The sequence below is a fragment of the Natator depressus genome, chromosome 3 (assembly GCF_965152275.1).
Source record: "Natator depressus isolate rNatDep1 chromosome 3, rNatDep2.hap1, whole genome shotgun sequence".
Lineage (NCBI taxonomy): Eukaryota > Metazoa > Chordata > Testudines > Cheloniidae > Natator > Natator depressus.
This window is the reverse complement of record NC_134236.1, coordinates 161263139-161286351: the sequence shown is the minus strand read 5'-3', so window position 1 is coordinate 161286351 and position 23213 is coordinate 161263139. Positions and strand designations below refer to the sequence as shown.

Sequence of the window (23213 nt, the reverse complement as noted above, 5' to 3'; positions counted from 1 at the left end):
TTTGGACCATTGTAGAATGCTGACGAGGGGATTTTCAAAGACATTCAGCATTGGCCTAACTACTTGCCAATGCTGTATGCATTTGAAAACCTCAGTATTGCTCCATGCTTACAATTAAATGTGCAGATCATGTCAGAGCAAACGGATTAACGTACAGATGGCAATAACTTTGTATAATGCTATGCAAGCTTAACAGAAATCCATCAAAATGCACCGTGCCATCTGAGGACCTGATATGTCTGGAGTAATCAGCTTTGCTCATTATTCATTGCTGTAGGTAAAATGTGGGCAGTACGTTACGTTCCCCTCCCCTCCCCTGAAGCTTCTTGTGTATTCTTCCCCGCATCCCTCACTTTGAGAGCTTCTGGTTTATAGAATATGCTGAGCAGAAAGCTAAACAAAATATTAATACACTAACTTCACAAATGATCACACTGACAACAAAAGACTTGAAGGGAGAATACTTGCCCTTTAAGGCCAGAAGGGGAAGTCTGAGAGGCCAGGTTACCCTGTTCCAAGAATTCTGAAGCAGAGGAGGGCCTAGGAAATGGCAGAGGAAGGTGACCCTGGGGTGATAATGTCTGGGAAAACCCAGACTATTGTTTCTTTACATGTTCGGGATAGGGAGCCTTGTAGCACAGGGTCAGACAAAGCTCCCCTCTCTCAGCCACCCAGGATAAATTCTGCAAAAGAGGTCAACATATAATCTGCCTCTTTCCTTACACAGGGGGACACTCAGGGAAGGACTGTCTGCCTGCTAAGCCTTCCCATTCACGGGAGAAGGGACTGAGGTGGTGTGACCTGGCCGCCAACTGGCAGAGAAAGGCTGGAAGACTGCACCCAACAGAGATGCCTGGGAGGAAAGGACTTTTGCTATGAAGGTTTGTTTGTGTTCAGTTTGGTTTTTTAAAAGACTTTGTGGCTGCCTGGGTGGAACCAGCTGAAGGAAATTTAAAGGGGCCAGCTCAGAGAAGCTGCCTGAAGGACTGCAGCCTGCTACAGACGCAAACACTGAAAGTACAATGGAGGTTATAATCAGTAGTTGACAAAACGTTTATTATTTTTGCAAATAGCTCGGAGAAATATATATTTCAGACCACAGTCTAATCCCAAATCTACTGTTGTGAATGCCAGGATGCCAGACAGGGGAGGTGGAGTATCAGAGACCAAAATATGGCCTTCCATTTCTAAGAATGGCATTTAGGCCCCAATTCAGGAAAGCTCTTTAAAGCATAACTTTAAGCACATGCTTAAGTACTTTCCTCAGTAAGGATGCTTTCCTCAATTAAGGTCTTAATAACCTGTCTCCACTGAAGCACAGGGACTTCAAATGCATTGTGCCCACTGCAAATTGTGCCCATAGAGATGGAGGCAGGATGGCCCAGTGGTCCAGGACTTGAGACCTGGGTTCAATTCCCTGCTCTGCCACAGACTTCATACATGGCCTTGGGCAAGTCACTTAGACTTAGGCACCTATGTCACTTTTCAAAATGAGACTTTGGCACCTAAACGCTGAGCAGAGCAATAGCCAAATATCTTTCCCTATCTCACAATGGTGTTGCAAGTACAAATACATTAAAGATTGTGAGGTGCTCACACACTACAGCAATGGGGGTCATATAAGAGAGAGAAACCTCAGCAGGAAAACTTGCTTTTATACCCTTCTTGGTCCCAAGAAAATACCTTGAAATATCCAGACTCCATATTTTCATCAGCAAAAGTATGAAAAAGTTATTTTGCTGCCCAAAACAATCATTTAAGTGATGCGCAGTCTGATATCTGAGCAGAACGTCAGACAGCCACATGACAATGCACCACCTCTGCTTAGTCTCATGACAATGACATCACATGATAATAATGAAATATCAGATCGGTCCAGTAGGAGATATGACTGAGAGGCATGTTAGAACAAGTGGCCTGGGCTTGCTAATTTTCACTCTTTTGGGGAAAAGGAAAAACGTATTTGCTTATGAAGGAAGCGTTAGAAGCTGACTGTCTTGTAGACATTCATGGTACTTTGCATGGCTGCAGATCCTCTGACTTCAAAGACAATGTCTGGTGTTAAGTCAATAGCCAATATTACCAGAAGGAGAATGGAGCAGACAAATTTGGTTTATTTCTGAAATGGAAAAATGACTTCTGAATTGAGAGATACCAACATTTTGTCTCAGTCATTACTGAAATAGACTTAGGACATAAGGGTTTGAGATTTACCTGACATCATAAAAACATAAGCATGGCCATACTGGGTCAGACCAATGGTCCATCTAGCCCAGTATCTGGTCTTCTGACTTTGGCCTGTGCCAAATGCTTCAGAGGGAAAGAACAGGGCAATTTATTGAGTGGATACATCCTACCATCCAGTCCAAGCCTCTGGCAGTCAAGAGATTTAAGGACACCAGAGCATGTGGTTGCATCCCATTTTGTCTAACAACAACAGATGGACCTATCCTCCATTAACTTATCTAATTCTTTTTGGAACTCATTTATACTTTTGGCCGTCACACTGCCACCTGGCAATGATTTTCGCGAGCAGTCTGTGCATTGTGTGAAGAAATACTTCCTTATGTTTGTTTTAAAACCGCTGACTTAATTTCATTGGGTGACTTCTGGTTCTTGTGTTATGTGAAGAGCTAAATAAAACTCTTTATTCACCTTCTCCACACTATTCATGATTTTATAGACTTCTATCATATCCCTGCTTAGTCATCTAAGTTGAACAGTCTCAGTCTTTTTAATCTCTCCTCATATGAAAGCTTTTCCATACCCCATCTCTGTACTTTTTCCAATTTTTACATATATTTTTTGAGATGGGGCAACCAGAACTGCAAGCAGTATTCAAGGGGTGTACAATGGATTTATATGGTGGCATCATATTTTCTGTCTTATTATTTACCCCTTTCCTAATGTTTCCTAAAATTCTGTTAGCTTTTTTGACTGTCATTGCACACTGAGTGGATGTTTTCAGAGAACTATCCACAATGATTCCAAAATCTCTTTATTAAGTGGTAACAGCTAATTTAGACCCCATCATTTGGTATGTATATATAGTTGGAATTATGTTTTTCAACCTGCATTACTTTGCATTTATCAACACTCCATCTGCCATTTTTTTGACCAATTGCTCATTTTTTGAGATCCCCTTGTAAATCTTCACATTCAGCTTCGGACTTAACTATCTTGAGTAATTTTGTATCATCTGCAAAACTTAGTCTTCTCACTGTTCATCCCTTTTCCCCCAAAAAGAATATTTATGAATACATTGACCACCACCGGTACCAGTACAGATCTTTGAGGGATCCCACTATTTATCTCTCTGCCTTCTGAAAACTGACCATTTATTCCTACCCTTTGTTTCCTATATTTTAACCAATTACTGATCCATGAGAGGACCTTCCCTCTTACTCCATGACTGCCCACTTTGCTTAAGAGTCTTTGGTGAGGGACCTTCTCAAAGGCTTTCTGAAAGTCCAAGTACACTATATCAACAAGATAATGCTTGTGCATGTTTGACAACCCCCTTCAAAGATTTCTAATAGATTAGTGAGACAGGTTTTCCCTTTACAAAAGTTGTGTTGACTCTTCCCCAACACAATGTTCATCTAGGTGTCTGACAATTCTGTTTATTACCAGGCAAACTGTAACTATAGTAAAGTAGTTAGACTTCCTGACCTGTACTTACCAGGATCACCTCTGGAGCATTTGCTAACCACCAGTCAACTAATACAGAAGCTGATTGAATTGACAGTTCTGCAATTTCATATCTGAGGTCTTTCAGAATCCTTGGTTGAATATCAAGTCCTGATGTCTTATTACTGTTTAATTGATCAATTTATTCCAATACCTCCTCAACTGACACTTCAGTCTAGGACAGTTCCTCAGATTTGCCACCTAAAAAGAATGTCTCAGGCGTGGGAATCTCCCTCACATCCTCTACAGAGAAGACCAATCTAAATAATTCATTTAGCTTCTCTACAACAGATTTGTCTTCCTAGAGTGCTCCTTTAGCACCTCGATCATCCAGTGGCCCCACTGATTGTTTGGCAGGCTTCCTGCTTCTGATGTGCTTAAAAAAGTTTGCTGTTAGAATTTGAAGAGCAACTAGCAGAAGACCCAAAAAAAAAAATTAAATTTTTTTTTGGGCTTGCCTAACTATACTTTTACACTTGACTTGCCATAGTTTATCTTCCTTCTATTTTCCTCAGTAGAATTTGACATTATTACAATACCACCACCAGTGTGTTGGGTAAGAGTTGATTTGGTATCAGAGTATATTCTGAATTATTTGCAGAGGCCTGGTGTATTTGGCACTGTACAGAGAAATACATGTTTCCTGCCCCACTGAGCTTACAACTGTAATACAATACCATTCAAAAAGATACATGCAGGTTGAAGATTCAACTAAGCAGTGTAGAATTTTTAAAATGCTTGTATTCTATACTGCAGTGGTTTTCAAACTGCGGGTCACAACCAAGTACTAGGCCGCAGAATGTAAGGCACTGGGTTGCGGTGGCTCTGGTCAGCACCACCGACTGGGCTGTTAAAAGTCCCATTGGCAGTGCTGCCCAGCTAAGGCAGGCTCGTTCCTACTAGTTCTGACACCACACTGCGCCCCATAAGTGGCCAGCAGCAGGTCCAGCTCCTAGGTGGGGGGGGGCCACAGGGCTCCACGCACTGCCCCCGCCCCGAGCACAGGCTCTGCACTCCCATTGGCAGGGAAGCCAATGGGAGCTGAGGGGGGCGGTGCCTGCAGGCGAAAGCCACACGGAGTCGCTTGCATGCCTCCGCCTAGGAGCCGGACCTGCTGCTGGCCGCTTCCGGGATGCAGCGTGGTCTGCGGTGCCAGGACAGGCACGAAGCCTGCCTTAGCACCCCCGCTGCGCCACTGACCAGGAGCCGCCCGAGGTAAGCCCGTGCCCCAACCTTGCGCCCCAATCTCCTGCCCAGCTCTGATCCCCCCCCACCAAACCCAGAGCCCCTTCCTGCACCCCAAACCCCTCATCCTAGAGCCTGCACCCCCAGCCCAGAGCCCCGACCCCCTCCCACACTCCCACCCCCTGCCCTAGCTCAGAGCCCCCTCCCATACACTGAACCCCTCATTCCCAGCCCCAGCCCGCAGCCCTCACCCCAACCCTCTGCCCAGCCCTGAGCCCCTCCCACACCACAAATCCCTCATCCCCAGCTCCATTGTGTCGTGGGCATCAACAATTTTCTTCAACTGGGTCACCAGAAAAAAAAGTTTGAAAACCATTGCTATACTGGATGGATTCTGCTGTGCTATAATACTATTAGTGACCCTAAAGAGCACTGGCCATTCAAGGGAGGACAAATTCCTAGACTACTGAAGTGTAAGGACATCCATATATAAATCAGCACTACACTAAAGCCTGGTTATTAAAGAATGTATGTGGTAGCAAACATTTGGAGGAATCACCTTACCAGCATTGCTGTCTACCCACATTTAGGCCAGTCAGCATTACTGTGGCTATCAGACTTTCCACTGTAATTATTAAAATCACCCACTTAAAATGTCAGATACTACTTACTTGGTTCTAGCTTCTTCAGATCCTCCAGCTTAAATTCCTCCTGCGACTGCGTGGACTAGATAGTTACAAAGGAAGATAGTATTAGGTTTCATTATGCACCGTCTGTTGCTATTTCAGAATGGGCATGCAGAATTGTTCCAGCTTTTAAATCAAAACCTTGTAGTCTTAACATATATTGTACACTAGACTATGTTTAAAGTCACAAAAAGCAAACAGAGCTTATATTTTAAAATTTTAAAAGCAAGACTTTTCTGCTATAATTTTGACAAAGGCCAGAGCTACTTTACCGGCAAGACTGAGTTTGAGGAATTTCTTATAAACCAAATCATATTTAACACACACAGTCCATAAATCATCATGAAGTACATCCCCTGCCCGTATTTTTTGTGACTGTAACTATTAATTATTGTTTCATAAGCAGCCAGGATAATAGAAGGGGATTTTAAATAACTTGCTCATTAGCTACTGAAAGGGGTGGAAAGGTATAGAAAATATAAGCCAAGGTCAAAATGCAGGAAGAAACATCTTAAATTGATTTCTACAAGACCTTATTTAGATGAATAATGGAAGAAACAAAACCCACACCACAGCTCAGAGCCTAAATTCATTTTCTGTCACCTCGTCTCCCATTTTTAGAAGTCCCTCTCACCTCCTTTTTAAAGTTAACTCTCTTCCCTCTGCCCCCCAACATTTGTATCTGCACAGCTTCCCCTGGAGGAGGAGTAATGAGGACATGAATCTATGCAGAGTGAAAATTGCTGAAGTGCTTCCTTGAGGTCTAGGAGGGACAGCGTGAAAACAGCTAGGCTTGTGTGAAGTTCACTCCAGTGCTATTTCTGCTCCTGTCTGTACAGCCTCTGTGCAAACCACCAGCACCGTCATTTTCTGTGGAAGGAATCTAAAGTGACAAGGAACAGGAAGCCTGCAGTTTCACGCCCATTTAAACCCATTGAAGCAAATGCCCCGAAGTATTCAGAGGCTTTCAAGCAACTACCTGGTGGTGGAAGTCCCAGCATTCAAAGAGATCGCTAACTTTGTCAGCCAGAAATCATTACCTACTTCCCCACTTCATTCCACTGAAACTTAGAGAGAGGAACAGAAACATTTAACATTAGAAGCAAAGTCACTTTCCCGACAGCACAAATCAGATTTCCATACAGAATTGTCTTCCCATGTTTTTGGTTGACAATCATTAAAACACAAAAGAAAAAAAAAAGAGCATAACAGGATATGGCAGGGGAATACATTAAGTTACTACACCTGCAAAGCTGCACTCCGCAATTCTAGGCATGTTGCAATTTTAGCTATGGTTTTCTGTAAGGAAGAGAAGGAAATTACTTCATTTGTTTGCCAATTAAAGCTGCATGCAAGAAAACAGCCCCCTTCTTTAAAACAAGCTTACAAACACTTCTTCACACCCCCCAAAATTTGATTACACAGAAATATTAACAGATTAACATCAAACATTCTTTTAATATTTGCATCGAGAAACAATATATACAAGCCAGAGAGATTGAAAGTGGAATGGACAATATTACATAACCATTGGCAATTGAACTCCTTCCACATAGCTCATTGGTACAAATGTGTCAGTGAATGAACTGCAGACTGGGGCACTGCCTCCCACACCATAAATTGGTTATAAACCTGATGATTACTCTGGGAGTGATGGGGGACATGTCTGAGAATAAGATCAATTACTTTGAGAATATGAAATTACTTGTTCTCATTTGCCCTTCCAGGAAAGATTTGTAGATTCCCCCCCCAAATCGATTACAAAACTAAACGAGGACCTGATCCAGAGATGTATACTGATCACCCTTCAGTGGAAGTTGTGGATGCTCAGAATCTCTCAGAAGCAGGCCCTATTGTACCTTAAGCATAGGTTTGTTTTTGTTTTGCTGTGTGTGTTGTGGGGAAGAATAGAAGAGGACTCCCTTGAACAACAAAACAACAACTTATTGGTCCATATAATTGCAACAGCTGACATATTCTAGGAATAGCAGTCCCTATGAATTCAAAGCAAGTCTTGTAAAACTTTTTAGGCTACTTAAACTCTGTGAAACGGGTTAACAATTTCACCCAAATAGAGATAACTCTTCAGTTAAAGTTTGTTAGCCATGTAAGATTGCCATTGATCAAGGGTAGGTTGTAATTTCTCCCTTCATATACAGAAGTGATGCGCGAGATGCTGCAGTGAGATTACCGCAGGTGGATTCCCTAAAAGACCTCAGTTCATCTAGTTGTGGAGGAGAGAGCCGGAGCCCTAGACAAGACTAGATAAGTCTTTCAATATATTACATCTCTCATAAAGGCCTTTCAAAGTGGACAGCTAGAGAAATAGAGAACGTTAGAAGGCTTACAAGCAATGATGCAGATAATCTCCAGTGCCACCAGTATAAAAGCTTTCAGGAAGAACAAAGCTTCCAATCAGGTAGGCGCTAATAATCAAGACTACCCATTAGAAGCATTTTGCTGCAATGGCTACAGTTTTGAAAGTCACAAGATTATTCAGCACCTAGAAGAAAATGTCTTGGTGATGATGGGGACAAACTAACTAGCAATAGGTTAACAAAAGATAGACAGAAAAGTGCAATATGGCCAATAGGACAAAAATGGTGACTATGATAAAGCTATAGAGAAAAGCAAGTTAAATACAATGGGTGATAAAGTTTCTCGGGTGAAAGTCCAATAAATGCATCTGTTATTGCCTAGTTTAAAAAAAAAAAAAAAAAGAGTTTGGGTTCCTGATGTAGCAATTCTACTACCTAAAAATAGAAAAGAGGCTGATCTACTACTGAGTCCAACAGTGTTTAGGTCAATTCCCAAGCCATGCATGTCAGCCAAAAGCCAATACCTACTGTACAGTGATCCTGCCTTCTTTTTTTTTTTAAAAATATTGCCTCATGAGATGGTGCTGATCTAGGCATAGCTTCCTTGTAGTTTATACTATGTTCTGTTCTATACTACACAGGTTCTTATACCATGCTTAGCACTGTAGTATCTGAGCGCTTTCCAGCAGTGCACTAAACAATGTGCCTAACACAGTGGACCCCAAACTTTTGAGGGTCGTGCCCGCCCCCAAAGCCAGGAGTGGGGCCACGGCTCTGGGGGAAGGGGCTGGGAGTGGGGGGAACAGGATAAGGGGGCCGAAGCTGGGGGTGGATCTGGGACCGGGAGCAACGAGCCGAACCTGGGGGTGGAAGCAGAGCCGTAGCCAGGTTGTGGTGGAGGCTGGAAGCTGGGTGCGAAGCCATGCTAAAGGTTGGGGGCAGGACCAGGCACGGGGCCGGGACCATGGCTGGGAGGCGCTCCCTCCCTGACGCCCATGGGGGCTGACCTGGGCCCTGCCCCCCTGAACATTCCTGGGGTGGGCCCTACTGTTTGGGAACCTCTGGCCTAACATCTGTCACGTGTTTGTTCTCTTCTCTCCCTGGCAGAGAAGTGTGTGCAGTGGAGTGTTATGTTTTGGAGTTTTTTGTTTATAACATATATACAAACACATTCCTATGTGTTTACATTAGAGAAGGCAAAAATCAAAGAAGCGTGCCTTGCACTTCCACTGGAAGTTGGTGAGGTTTGTGATGGTCCTTCATTCTTATGGGAGTTCATTCCAGTCTTGGGCTGGACCCTGAGAAAGCCCTGTCTATTTTGTGCTTGAATGACATCTGCCTCATGTTAGAGGGTAAACAGATTGGAAAACTATGCTTCTCTGGCCTCAACCAATACACATTAGAAATCATGTACATCCTGCTCTGGAGTACGCTCAAATACCTTAGAGTTAAAAAGATTGGAGTACCATGTTCCACACATTCAGTTTAATGAATGGCCTCGTCTCGCGGTCAGGGTTGGGAAGGGGGTGGGGGAAATCAAAGATAGTAGGGCTACAGATGTAGCATGCTCAACCCCCAGAAGGGAATGTCTGGTATTCTCTCTAGTCAGTTAAGCAGCAGCACTGGGAGTTCTTTATTGTTGAAAACGGGAAAGAGGCTGTCCACAAATGTAGGACCTCCCCTGAAGTGATGGAGAAAGACAGAGGACTCCTCAGAGCTCCCCTAGGGGGGCAGAATCTCTACATATAAAATGTAATTCTAATATTAGTGCAAAGGGGCAGTGAGCATGCCAACTGAGTGTTAAGAAAATACAACAGATAGATAGTCTCTAGAATCATAATCTGGTCTGAGAGCAATGAGCAATTGCTCTTCCAATTAGCAAGAGGATTGGTACACTAAGAATCTCCAGCACTGTGTGATGTAGGCAAGACATGTAAACATAATTTAACTTCTGCTCGGCCTCACACACACAGTATTGAGCCTGAGATGTAAACGAGATCTTCAGAAATGCTACTTCGTTTCTTCCCCCTCTCCCACCCTCACTGACATGCTTAGCAGACCCCATCCTGAAGTTAGATTCTAACAGCTGCCTGGACTAACCAGCTAATTCCTTGCAGTGGCGCAAATGAAACTTTGCAAAGTGTGTCGTTAGGCTCTTGGGAGTTGAAGAATGATAACACAGCATTAGGAACAGATTAACTTTGGAGAGATTTGGAGTTTAAAATAGAAAAGAACAGGTTTTATATGGAATCTATTGAATTATGGCAAGATACCAGCAGCCATTATTCATAACTATTTTTAAGGGACCACACCCAACCCGAAAGTACAAAATGCAGCTAAACACTATCGTTTTCAGCTGCAACTATCCCATGCAGAGGCTCCTTTTACAGCAATGAAAACACTTAATATCTTATTAGCAGTACTGAAGCTGTAACAAACTCTGCTAGTTAGAGCTGTTAAAGATCCAGTTTCAATGTAAACTAGTGTTTAGAAGAGAAAAAGTCAGTTGATCTAGTAGTCAAGGCTTCCTCTGTACTGTTGTGTGAGTAATGACTGTGCTAACTGTAATGTAGTTTGAGATGTTTGCATAAATAGAGAGCCTAAGCGAAGTTTGGTTTTCAAGAAAGGTCCAAGTTGTTAGCAGACCAGTAGTTTAATGAGACATGCTAAGATTATACAGCTGTGCAAGTGTTTCAGCAAGTTATCAGCACACAAAAAGTAAGATTTTTTTCAACACTGCATAAAGCCAAGAATAATTTTTAAAAAGGCTCATGCAAGCACTTTTTAGTCAGAAACTTGAAAGGTCACATGCATTGTGTAGAGATCTGGATGAAAACAACTAACACCCTGTGCAGAAGGGCAGGCTGACAGACATAGCCAAAGCTAAGGAGATCAATTAATGTAATAAGAACAGCCACACTGGGTCAAACTAAAGGTTTCCGACAGTGGCCAATGCCAAGTGCCCCAGAGGGAACGAACAGAACAGGTAATCATCGAGTGATTCATTCCCTGTCGCCCATTCCCAGCTTCTGGCAAACAGAGGCTAGGGACACCATCCCTGCCCCTTCTGGCTAATAGCCATTGATGGACCTATCCTCTAGGAATGTATCTAGTTCTTTTTTTAACCCTATTATAGTCTTGGCCTTCACAACATCCTCTGGCAAGGAATTCCACAGATTGACTGTGTGTTGTGTGAAAAAATACTTCCTTTTGTTTGTTTTAAACCTGCTGCCTATTAATTTCATTTGGTGAAATGTTCTTGTGTTAGGAGGAGTAAATAACACTTCCTTATTTACTTTCTCCACACCAGTCATGATTTTATAGACCTCTATCATATCCCTGCTTAGTTGTCTCTTTTTGAAGCTGAAAAGTTCCAGTCTTATTAATCTCTCCTCATACGGAAGCTGTTCCATAGCCCTAATCTTTTTTGTTGCCCTTTTCTGAACCTTTTCCAGTTGCAATATATCTTTTTTTTGAGATGAGGCGACCACATCTGCCCAAAAGATGTGGGCATACCATGAATTTATACAGAGGCAATATGATATTTTCTGTCATCTTATCTATCCCTTTTTCTTAATGATTCCCAACATTCTGTTCGCTTTTTTGACTGCCGCTGTACACTGAGTGGATGTTTTCAGAGAACTATCCAGAATGACTCCAAGATCTCTTTCTTGCGTGGTAACAGCTCTGTCATCATTTAGACCCCATCATGCATAGTTGGTTCAGGGGTGTGTGTGTGTATATAGCTGGTATGTATATATGTATAGTAATAAGCTATGCTTGCTCACTATAGGTATGTCTGCACTGCAAAGAAAGGTGTGATCTTAATGTGAGTTAGCTTGTTAGCTAACTCACAATAAAATAGCAGAAGACACAACAACTCTGCTCTTAACTCAGGTTAGCAGCTCAAATACAATCCCCTAATAGGCTTTTACTCAAGCTGCTAACCCAAGTTAAAAGCAAAGTTGCTGTGTCTTCACTGCTATTTTAACCTGAGTTACAACCCCCTGCCCTTTTGTTTTGCTTTGTTCTTTTGCAATGTAGACATACCCTAACCAAGTAGAAATCTACTTGGGTCCCGGCCAATGGGAGTGCAGAGGTGGTGCTCAGGATGGGGGCAGCGCATGGTGCCCCGTGGCTCCCCCGCCTAGGAACTGGGCCTGCTGGCCGCTTCTGTGGTGCGGCGCGGTGCCAGGACACGTAGGGACTAGCTTGCCTTAGCCCCTTAGCACTGCCAACTGGATTTTTAACAGCCCTGTCAGCAGTGCTGATCAGTGCCGCCAGGGTCCCTTTTCAACCGAGTGTTTCGGTCGCAAACCAGACACCTGGCAACTCTACCAGGCCCTACAAGAGAGATGCTCCACAGGGAGCAGCCTTCCCCTCCCCATGACACACACACCCTTACCTGGGGCAAGGCACTATCCACAAAGTTCAAAGAACCCAGCTTTGTGATCATCTTGAAACAGTGAAGTTCATATTGATACACAGCATAAAGGACAGCATGCTGTTAATCACAGCCTGCCATAAGTGAGATTAACACCACCTGCTAACAAACCACACCTTCCAACTCTACTTCCAACAATGGGTGGGGGTTGGAATATACAATCAAAATTGGTGGGAAGGGGGAAGTGAAACTATAACAAAAGACTAAAAACTATCTGCAATGACAACAGAAGCCATTAAAGAATCAAAATTTGCTGACTTACCAAAGAGATCTCCTTAGTCCATGGGTTCTTGCCGGGGGGGGGGGGGGGGGGGAGGAGAGCAGGAAGATGATGGTCACAATCCCCATGGGGGCCCAAGACAAGTTAAGGGGGGGGTCATGAACATGCTCTCTTTATGACTAGATAAAGGGGAGAAGAGTCCTAAAGCTTTTTTGTTTTAATACATGGTATGGAAAAGGTTGAGAACCACTGTCCTAGCATGTGTCTCCGTGTAGTAACTAAAGGCCAATGTGGACATTTTAAAATAGCAGCATATTCATTTCTCAGATTTTTTTATCCACCTTGAAGTTCTCAGTCCACAGCAGATCATAAAGCATCTCTTACTAGGTTCTTTTTCTGTAATCCACACATAATTCTGTAACTTGTATATTGAACTGAGTTGTGTACTAGAAAATTCCATTCCCAAATAAGCTATTGCTCCCATAAACAATACCTGTAATCACAAGTCTTCTCCACATGGCCATCACTCCTAATAAAACCCTGTCCCTTCACAAAATATCACAAGGGTAGCAAAGTCACGTGTATTACCAACATCAGGGTGGGGGAGGTTAATTATACTGAATACACATCACTAAAACTGGTTTTCAGTGCTGAGAAAGTCTGTTGGAGTTTCCATTTTTAACAAACCCCCTTCCAGAATTACACTAACATGATGCTGACAAAATACAACACAACACACACCAAATACACACTACAATCTTGTTCAGTCGAAAGCATGTGAATACTCTTGATCAGTGGTTCTCAACCAGGGGTCCGGGACTCCCCTGGGGGGCCACGAGCAGGTTTTAGGGGGTCTACTAAGCAGGGCCAGCATTGACTTGCCGCATGGGGCTGAAGCCCAGGGCCACGAGCCTTGCCACCCAGGGCTAAAGCCTGAGCAACTTAGCTTCATGGGGCCCTCTGTCGCATGGAGCCCTGGACAGTTGTCCTGCTTGCTACCCACTAATGCTCGTCCTGGCTTTTATATGCAGAAAAACAGTTGTTGTGGCACAAGTGGGCCATGGAGTTTTTAATAGCATGTTCGGAGGGCCTGAGAAAGAAAGTTTGAGAACCCCTGCTATAGAAGACTTTGGCAGTCCCACTACCCATCAGGTGTTACATGTTAATTTAACATCCTCCCCCACACACTAGACACATCTGCAGTTCAAGACATTTTACATTTGGACTTTACAAAATTAAATTAATTCTTTGCCAAAGTTCTATAAGTAATTTATCAAAAGGTCACCCAAAAAGAAAAAAACTCTGGTTATGAAGGATTCTGGCCAGATTGTAAGACATGACTACTGCACATCAGAATATCTGTCACATCTAATGATAAACATTTCAGCCATGCTGTTCTCTATTTTCACAGTACTTTATACTTCAAGGGAGAAGAAAAACAGAGGGCTCAGTCCTCTGAGAGCCTTCAAGAGGATTCAGGTGACCAGGATCTTGCAGGATCAAGCCCCCATGGACTGAACGAACAGTAACATACCTTTTGATCTTCTGTGAACTCTGAGTTGTTGTGTTGAGACTGGGCCTCTTTCTGTAGGTGTCTTGCTAATCTGGATGGGGAAAGGGGTGGAGAGGAGTATCAAATATTTTCTGTAGATTGGGAACAACATACTGAATCCCATGGTGCTGTCTTCAGAAAACATGTTAGTTAGAAGTTTTGTAGACTGTTGTGCTTGCATATTCCTAATATTAAAAACCCTTAGACTGTGGACATTGTACTGGAAAACACATGATCATACCAGAAAAGTAAACAAGACTTACAGGTGATCTACAAAAGGTAAGAGTGGGATTGCATCTTTTTATGATGTATAAGGACCACTTAAACTTTCTAATGTGAAAAACAAGCACAACATTTATTTAGAAATACAGGTCTTGTTTACCCTGGATAATTCTGTAATGACTGGAAAACTCCTGAAACTAAAGCATCATGAGAGTCAAAGTAACAATTTTCAGTCTAGAGTTAACTAGGTGTTAATAAAGTTAATGACAGACATTCTGGAGAAGAGATGTCTGTTTAAGATTCAATACAACTCCCTCAGTTAAGATGACTGATTATCAAGACACAAAAGATCTTCCAGAAAAAGCAGCTTTTACATCCCTGACACATCTAAAGTAAAAACAAGCAAACACTTTTCAGAAGCACCTTTCAGGCCTCATATATCATAAAAGAGCAAAATGAGGATAAGCTCAATTAAAGAGTCATTTTTGTGCATGTCATAGTAGAAGGGACTGACGAAATCACTTGCTTAACAGAAGTGGTCTTCTCACAAAGCTGTAGCAGAACTGGACTTGTTACATTTGGGGATACTTTAGACAACCTCCTGCCTTGAGAGCCCTCCAATGAAGGTGATCTCTTCTATAGGTTTCATTGTACTTTAAATATCAAATATTAAAACAAGTTTAATATTCATATCTATCATACAATCAGAAGACTGTCACACTTCAGTGCAGATACCACTGTATAGCCCCTCAGAATGCACTACCAGAAATTAGGAGACCAGAGTTCTTCTCTTGAATTGATCACTGACTCACTGTGACACATTGGGTAAGTCATTTAACTTCTCTGGACCTCAGTTTTCCCATTTATCAAGCAAGGACGGTAATTACCAGTCTCTGTAAAGCACTTTGACCCTTGGTTGGAAAGCACCAAGTGCAAAATATGCATTTATTTGATTTCATCATATTTTAACAAATTGGATATTGTTTAAAATGTTAATTTTCTGGATAAAACTGAGAGTAAGGCTCATAAAAACCAATGCCATCTGCTAATGGGCAAGAAAGCATTAACAGGTCTATCCGCTATCATAGAGCATGAGAGTCATGGAATTTAATTAAGCCAAGGGAAAAAAGAGCATTGTTACTTATATAGAAGAGAACTTGGAGGAATCTGGGGTATAGCCCTGACCATACCATACACAGGAGGACTTGATTCTTTGAACAAGGGAGCACATTTTGAACTTGTTCCCTCTCCAGTTTTGTGAGTGGCATTTCTAAATTTCTTTCGCTGTTAATTAAAAAGTTTAAAATGTCCAAAGTGAGAACAAAACATTCTGTTTGATCCGAAACAAGGTGGTTGGATGGGGTGGAGCGGCATTTGTTTTTGCTAGGAAAATAAAAATTTGTTTTGGGTCAATCTGAAATTTTTTTTTTTTTCCAGTTCAGACAGCAAACTTGCACAGCTCTATTCATTTACCATTGGAGAGAGGATGCCAGGATTAATCCTAATGGTGTTTTTGTTTAACTTAATGCTTTTCTAATGTGGCTGTTTTTACAGATGTCACATGTTAACAAGACCCTTACTCTCTCTCTGTAGCTCAGTTTTCTCATCTGTAAAATGGGGACAATGATACCTACCCTCCTTTATAAAGCACTGAAATCTATGGATGAAAAACTCTATAAGAGCTAAGTATTTTTAATAGATGAACTGTTACTTTCCAAAAATCTTTTCAGAAGTTAAACTTTTAATCCTGTTCTAACACAGCAACTGACATCCTCCATTCTAATGAAGTAAGAGATGTTAGAGCACAGGTTTATAATTCCAATTTGGAAACAAGATGAATTAAAAAGCTTTTAGAGGCAGTTTCGTCAAAGATCTATGGAAGAACAAGTAAACTCATTACAAGTTTGCAATAAGTTACTGACAAGGAACTATTGGGATTGCATTCCATGTGAACCTGAAATAGAATCTCAACCTTTCTTTTAAAAAAATCCAATATATCAGCACTTCTGAACTTTCTGTACCAGTAGAAGTACAGAACTGGGTATACGAAAGGGAAAGGAATCTCTCCCCACAGCTGCTTATCATTCTGAAAGGTCACTTAGGAAACTTTTTGGAGGAGAAAAAAACCTAGAGAAATTCAAAAGCTCATTCTTGATTCATCTCTCACATGCCTACTGTACTTGCTAGTACTTGCTAGTAGTACTGTACTTGCTGTACATGCCTTCATTGGTACCCGATTCCAAAACCTTATTTTTTGTGAGTGTATCTTCCTCAGTGAGAAACATAATATTGAAAAAGCAAAACCTAGTTTTTATGGTCTTTTTAAAGTTCCACTTTAAAAACTGTATGCGAAGGGGGAAGGGGGAAGAATGGATGACTCAGCAGATTAGAATTGGGATATAGTGACTTTCATTGTCCTTCCAAACTTGGCTTAGGTCATTCGTGATCAAAAATTGCTAGCATTAGACGGCTGTTCAGCGAAGAGTCTGATCATCTCAGTCAGATTCCCAGTGAATGTGTTTAACACAAAACACCCTGCAACACCTTATATCAAGACACTCTTGCTGGCAGTCTCAGAAAAAAAATATCCAAGGACTGAATGGGCCCTGGTTCCTCTCACTCCTAGACATGGTCCTTTCAGAACAGGGTTGAGATACGTTAGCAGGACAATGTGTGGAAGAAGCTTGTACTTTTGCTTATTGTATTGTTCTTGTTCTATGAATAAAGAGACTTGGGCTGTTAGTCCAAACACTAGCGCGCGCACGCATGCACGCACCGTACCTGAACACTGCAAATTTGGTTTGTTAGTTATTCTTGGATTAACTTTAAAATTTTAATTGCCAAAAAAAAAAAAAAAGGTCTAGAAGCCACATTGTCCTTTTTCACCATTCAGCATGTACTTTCCTGAATTAAGAACATAAGATTTGAGAGAGAGATTGGATGGAGGGTATTCAATTTAGAGTATAAGCTTCTTGAGTGGGGACTGACGTCCTCTGTGTAGCACTGAGTGCCCCAGTGGACCTCTATAAATGAAAAATAATGCAATGGTCACATGCCAGACTTCAGCATTTGATGACAGCAAGAGCGTTCCAGTAGAAAAAACTGGGCATTTTCTTACCAGCCCAATTCTTGTTTTTAGATGTTAATGTAGTGCTCATGTAAGGTGTCTGACTGATAACATGTACTGTAGGAACAGATTTTCCCAAGCCCAGGTCACCCAGAAGGGGCCATTTTCCAGCAGTCAGAAGGTAGTTTCATTTACACGGCTCATTGGCAAAATAAAAACAAAGGGGGAAATAAGGATTCCACAAATATATGAGGGGTGTAAATGTTACAGAGGCAGAGTATTTATTTAAGAGTACTACTTGGGATATAACTAAAAGTAGTGGGATGAAATTTTAAAGAGGAACACGACATGTTTTCCCTTGTTGCATAGCAGGGGGAAAAGAGCCCTGGCAGTTAGATCATGGAAATTTGACAACGCATTTGAAGATGTGCTCTAGGGAATGAGTCTGCATTGGGAGATGGACTGATAGAAGCTAGAGATGGAAAAAACCTATTTGTTCAATGATTCTACACCACATTTCAGCTCATGAGGAACTTTTAGGATTAAGGTACAACTCCTCAAGATTGCATTGTTACAAAGCATCTTCAGATCTTGCTATGGGGCACTGGCCTGCAACACACACCCCTATGGGACCTTGAGATACATTGCATTCAGTTGCTACTCAGGTTGTTTCAATCACCCAGACTAAAGTGGTTCAAAACGCATACCTGTAACAGTCTCTATCCCTATATCCGCCCCTTTTGCAAGGCTATGATAAATTTTGTACAATGAAATCTATGCCTGGTAAAATAATAATCTGAAAACTCATGATTTGCTAATCTTTATTGTCCTGGTAAAATATGTGTGGCAACGTATGTAAAGTTAAGATTTCTACTGTACGATGTTACTAAGGGCTTGTCTACACTTGCAAGTTTTTTCGATGAAACTAATGTCGCCAAGGAAAAATTGACAAAAGCAAAGTCGCCAAAGCATGTCTACATTTGCTCCCTCCGGCGACAGATCGTGTCCACATTTGGGGCACCTTTGGAAACAGCGAGAGCAATGGACTGTGGGTATGTATCCCACACTGCCTGGTGACACCATCCATCGCTAGGTGTTGTGGGAATGCGGAAGCTGAGCGCATCCGGGGATGGGCAAAATGTACCGTCATGCACCGCTTTGTGTCCCACCCCTCCAAACGTCTCTGGCTTCCTTTTGCGCTGTTTTTCCAACTGTCATTCTTTTACAGTGCGCACCAGCATCTGCAGTGAGAGAGGATGGATCCTCCAATTCTCTCCTATGCGCTGTTAGCTGTCCTGAGGACATCGTGCATGGCAGCAGAGTTACTCACCGAGTTGCTCACAAAGTTAGCAGAGGATTAATTGCAGGCACCCGAGTGTGATATGGACAGCAGCAACTTATCAGTGCTTTGTGCATTCACAGACCAGCTGCATACAGTAGACCGTCGCTTTTGGGCTAGGGAAACAAGCACTGATTGGTGGGATCGCATTGTCACGCAGGTGTGGGATGACGACCAGTGGGTACAGAACTTTAGGATGTGTAAAGCAACCTTCATGGAGCTATGTGCTGAGCTGTCCCCAGACCTGCAGCACAAGGACACCAGACTGAGAGCTGCCCTTCTGATAGAAAAGTGTGTTGCAATCGCTGTGTGGAAGCTGGCAAATCCAGACTGCTACCGGTCAGTTGCAAAACAATTTGGACTAGGAAAGTCCACTGTTGGGGCTGTATTACTCCAAGTGTGCAGGGCAATAAATCACATCCTGCTGCATAGGACTGTGACTCTGAGAAATGTGCATGACATAGTGGATGGCTTTGCAGAGATGGGTTTCCCTAACTGTGGTGGGGCGATTGATGGCACACAATCCAATTTTAGCACCAGACCACCTTGCCTCTGAATACATCAACAGGAAGGGATACTTCTCCGTGACGTTGCAGGTGCTTGTGGATCACCGGGGGTGTTTCACTGACATCAGTGCAGGCTGATCTGGAAAGATTCATGACACATGTATCTTCAAGAACAGTGGCCTGTACAGAAAGCTGCAGGTGGGGACTTTCTTTCCAGACCCCAAGTTCACAGTGAGGGATGTGGAAATGGTAATCCTGGGAGACCGGGTTTACCCCTTACAGCCCTGGCTCATGAAACCTTACACAGGGCACCTGGACAGCAGCAAGGTGTGTTTTAACAACAGGCTGAGCAGGTGCCGCATGGTAGTCGAATGTGCCTTTGGCAGTTTGAAAGCTCGCTGGAGGTGTTTAAATGGCAGACTAGACCTTACCAAGGATAATATTCCCATGGTCATAGCCAAATGCTGCACTTTGCATAATCTGTGTGAATCCACGGGTGAAATGTTTGCTCAGGTGTGGAGCACTGAGGCAGAGTGCTTGGCTGCACGGTTTGAACAGCCAGATGCTAGGGCTATCAGAGAGGCCCAAGGGGTTGCTATTAACATCAGAGGGGCTTTGAGGAACCACTTTGACAATGAGGGGCAGTAACACAGGTCTGCTTTGGAGTTGCTTCCCTGTTGCATCCATACACAATTTTGGGGCCCAAGATCCATGCAACACAATGCTTTAGAAGCCTGTCCCCAAGAGTGAATTGATTGTTATACGCTTTTGTAGAACACAGAATAAAAATGTTGTACCATTAGATACCTTAGCCTTTATTTATTGTGAAAAACGATAAAACCTCACAACTGAACGTAGCTCCAGGTATCTTTGTGCAAGCTGTAAGAGGGGGTGGAGTGATGGGGAATGGGAAGTGAAAAGGAATGTGTGGGCATAGAGGGGGGTGGGGTTGGCAAAGAATTGTATATCTGCTGCAGTGGCGCTCCAACTCGGATCTGCTCAGTGTGCAGCTGTATCAATGACTTGAGCATCTCTGTCTGATCCTCCATAACTTTTATCATCATGCCTAGCAAAAGCAGTATTCTCTTTTCTGTCCTGCCTTTCGGTTTCCCAGCACTCTTTCCATTCCCCGGTCTGTCTCTCATCATGCTGTAGAACCTTGCAGAGTACGTCTTCTTTGTTATGCCTAGGTTTTTTTCTTATCTGCCGCTGCCGGTCTGCGGGGGTGCATGATATGTTCTAACAGAAGGGGGATTGTTACATTCAAGCAAACGACTGAAACATTTTAGTAACAAGGGCCTTTTGCTAGTAGAAATCACTCTCTCTCGGAGACTCTAAGCAGGCACACGGCTCTGCAAGCACCCCAATCATGGTGAGTTTCAGGAGTGGGGGGAAGCTGGTTGTGTGTACAGACAAAAAGGTCACGGCTTGCAGGGAACTCATTCTAAAATTATCCCATACTTTTTCACAGGCGGCCAACCTGCTGGCTGACATCCCCCTGCTGAGGGTGACCAGAGAAACCAGGGCTCAGCCGCTGAATGCTTGCAGCTTGCATCCCAGTCTATATGCAGCTCAGCTATGTGCTGCTTTGGTCCCAGCTCCAGTGATTGCTAAATGGTATGGTACAGTTTCGTACAATGGGGGAACTAACAAGGCTGCAATCCCTTGGAATCTGAGGCAGAGGATTAACAAGTACCTCCTGGAAACTTTCCAAAGCCTCCCTCTCTGGAGGATTCCCTGCAGAACTCGATGTACATCGACACCCTGCTTGGCCATGCAGATTAGCTTCACAGGACAACGTCCAGCTCACAGAAAACACTACCTGCCTCCCACTTTTCAATTCCCTACACAAGCCACAGCAATTTACCTGGAGTCTCATCTGCTTCCTGCTCTCCGCTGAGCACTTCTGCAGTGGAGAAAAGTTCCTGGCTGCCTGCCCCACTGGGGGACCCCGCTGGGAGTACCACATCCTCTTCTACCTTGACTTCTTCATCCACAATTCCAGCCTGTGGGTTTACCCCCTCTTTCCGCTACATGTGAAGTATCCACAGGGCAATCGGCAATGGAGGTGTGGTCACCACCGAGGATAGCATTCAGCTCCTTATAGAAACAGGAGGTCTTAGGTGAACCACAGGAGTGATGGTTCGCCTCCCGTGCCTTATGGTACGCCTGCCTCAGCTCCTTTATCTTCGCTCTGCACTGCTGCATGTCCCGATCATAGCCCTTTTCGCACAACCCTTGAGAAATCTGCCAATGTGTCCTGATTCCTACGGGTCACTCACAGCTGCGACTGAACAGACTCCTCTCCCCATATATTAATCAGATCCAACAACTCAGCAGTGGTCCAAGTGGGGGCGCGTTTGGTGTGATAGCCCACCATGCTCACCTGGGAAGCTCCTCTGGGAAGCCAGCAAACAGGAAATGAGATTTAAAAGTCCTGGGTCTTGCATGGGGGAGCGACGGGTTGGCTGCAGGGCAGTGGAGTTCAAACTGCTGACCAGAGCGGCAGCATGGGAATTGTGGGATACTTTCTGGAGGCCAATAAAATCGAGAGAAAAAAACCTGTGGTCGTCTACATTGGCTGTTTGTCAACAATAAAGGGAGGGGAAAAGACAAAAGTCTCTTGCAGGGGTGGAAGTTTTTTGTCGCCAAAACTAGGGATTTTTTTCTGAAAAAAGTTACCTTGCAGTGTAGACAAGCTCTAAGACATATTCCAAATTTGGGGAAGCAGCCACAAATCAGTTCCTCAGAGATAAAAAGCAAACTGACGCCTTAGCCAGGTGTCAATGAAATCAAATAGACCATTACCTGGTTAACTGGCCATTCTTTGGCAAGAAAAAGAGGGTGACCAAAAAATTTACATCTTTCCCATCCCCACAGACTTTGTCTCCTGAACCCCAGCTGGAAACGATTCTCAAAAAAGAGGGAAAGGTATAAGAATGGGGAACAGATGCCCCAAAACGTCCTCCCTTTCTCAATCCACAGCAGCTACGATATCTGAGGAAAAAAGTAACAGCTTTGGACTGATGGAGGGATCCTGTCTGAAAGGAATTCTGCCAGTAGGACTACTGAAGCATGTGGTGAGAGACAGACCTTTCGCTTTCTAGCTTGTTAAGTGAGATATTAATTGTGAAAAGAAAAGGAGTACTTGTGGCACCCTAGAGACTAACAAATTTATTTGAGCATAAGCTTTTGTGAGCTACAGCGCACTGCATCCGATGAAGTGAGCAGTAGCTCACGAAAGCTTATGCTCAAATAAATTTGTTAGTCTCTAAGGTGCCATAAGTACTCCTTTTCTTTTTGCGAATACAGACTAACACGGCTGCTTCTCTGAAACCTGTCATATTAATTGTGTTTTACTTTTAGTTTCTTTGTAACCAATTCTGACTTTTATGCCTCATTATTTGTAATCACTTAAAATCTATCTGTAGCTAAACTTTGTTTATCTAAACCAATGTGATTGGATTGAAGTGTTTGGGAAACGCCATTTGAGATAACGGGATTTGTGCATATCATTTTCTATTAATAAAATGACATACTTTATATGAGCTTGTGTTGTCCAGCAGAGGCCTGGGCAGTACAAGACACACATTTCTAGGGGCAAGTCTGGGACTGAATTTGCTGGTTTGCTCTGCAATGTAATTAAAGAGTGGCTGGCCATACACTCATTGTATAGCTGGGAATACTTACATGCTGTAGGCTGTGTATGAGTGGACCTAGAGTGGTTGCCCTCACACAGTGAAGCAGTGTAAAAGGCACCCCAAGTTAGAGAATTGAGAGGACACAGCTGTTCAACAGTCCAGATTATACCTTGGGTAATGCCACAGTATCCCTTTTGTGGGGTCTGATTTATTAAGTCTTTCTATGAAGTGCAACTCAGTTTAGTAGTTGACCCAGTTCACACCCATTCCAGGCCCATATAACAGTCCTGGTCAGCTTTCTTGCCCCTGTTCAGGAGGCCCCTTTATGGAGCTTGGGTTGTAC

At 43.1% G+C, this 23213-nt stretch overlaps 1 protein-coding gene across 1 annotated transcript in view; it reads right to left on the bottom strand.

The window, feature by feature from the left end:
• Positions 1-23213, bottom strand: part of AIDA (axin interactor, dorsalization associated) — a 49860-nt gene that overhangs the window by 20588 nt on the left and 6059 nt on the right. Inside the window, exons 2-4 of the mRNA XM_074949218.1 lie at positions 14078-14147; positions 6807-6860; positions 5547-5601 (exon numbers count right to left, since the gene is read on the bottom strand). Coding sequence (XP_074805319.1) covers positions 5547-5601; positions 6807-6860; positions 14078-14147 — 179 coding nt within the window. The remainder of the gene's footprint in view (positions 1-5546; positions 5602-6806; positions 6861-14077; positions 14148-23213) is intronic.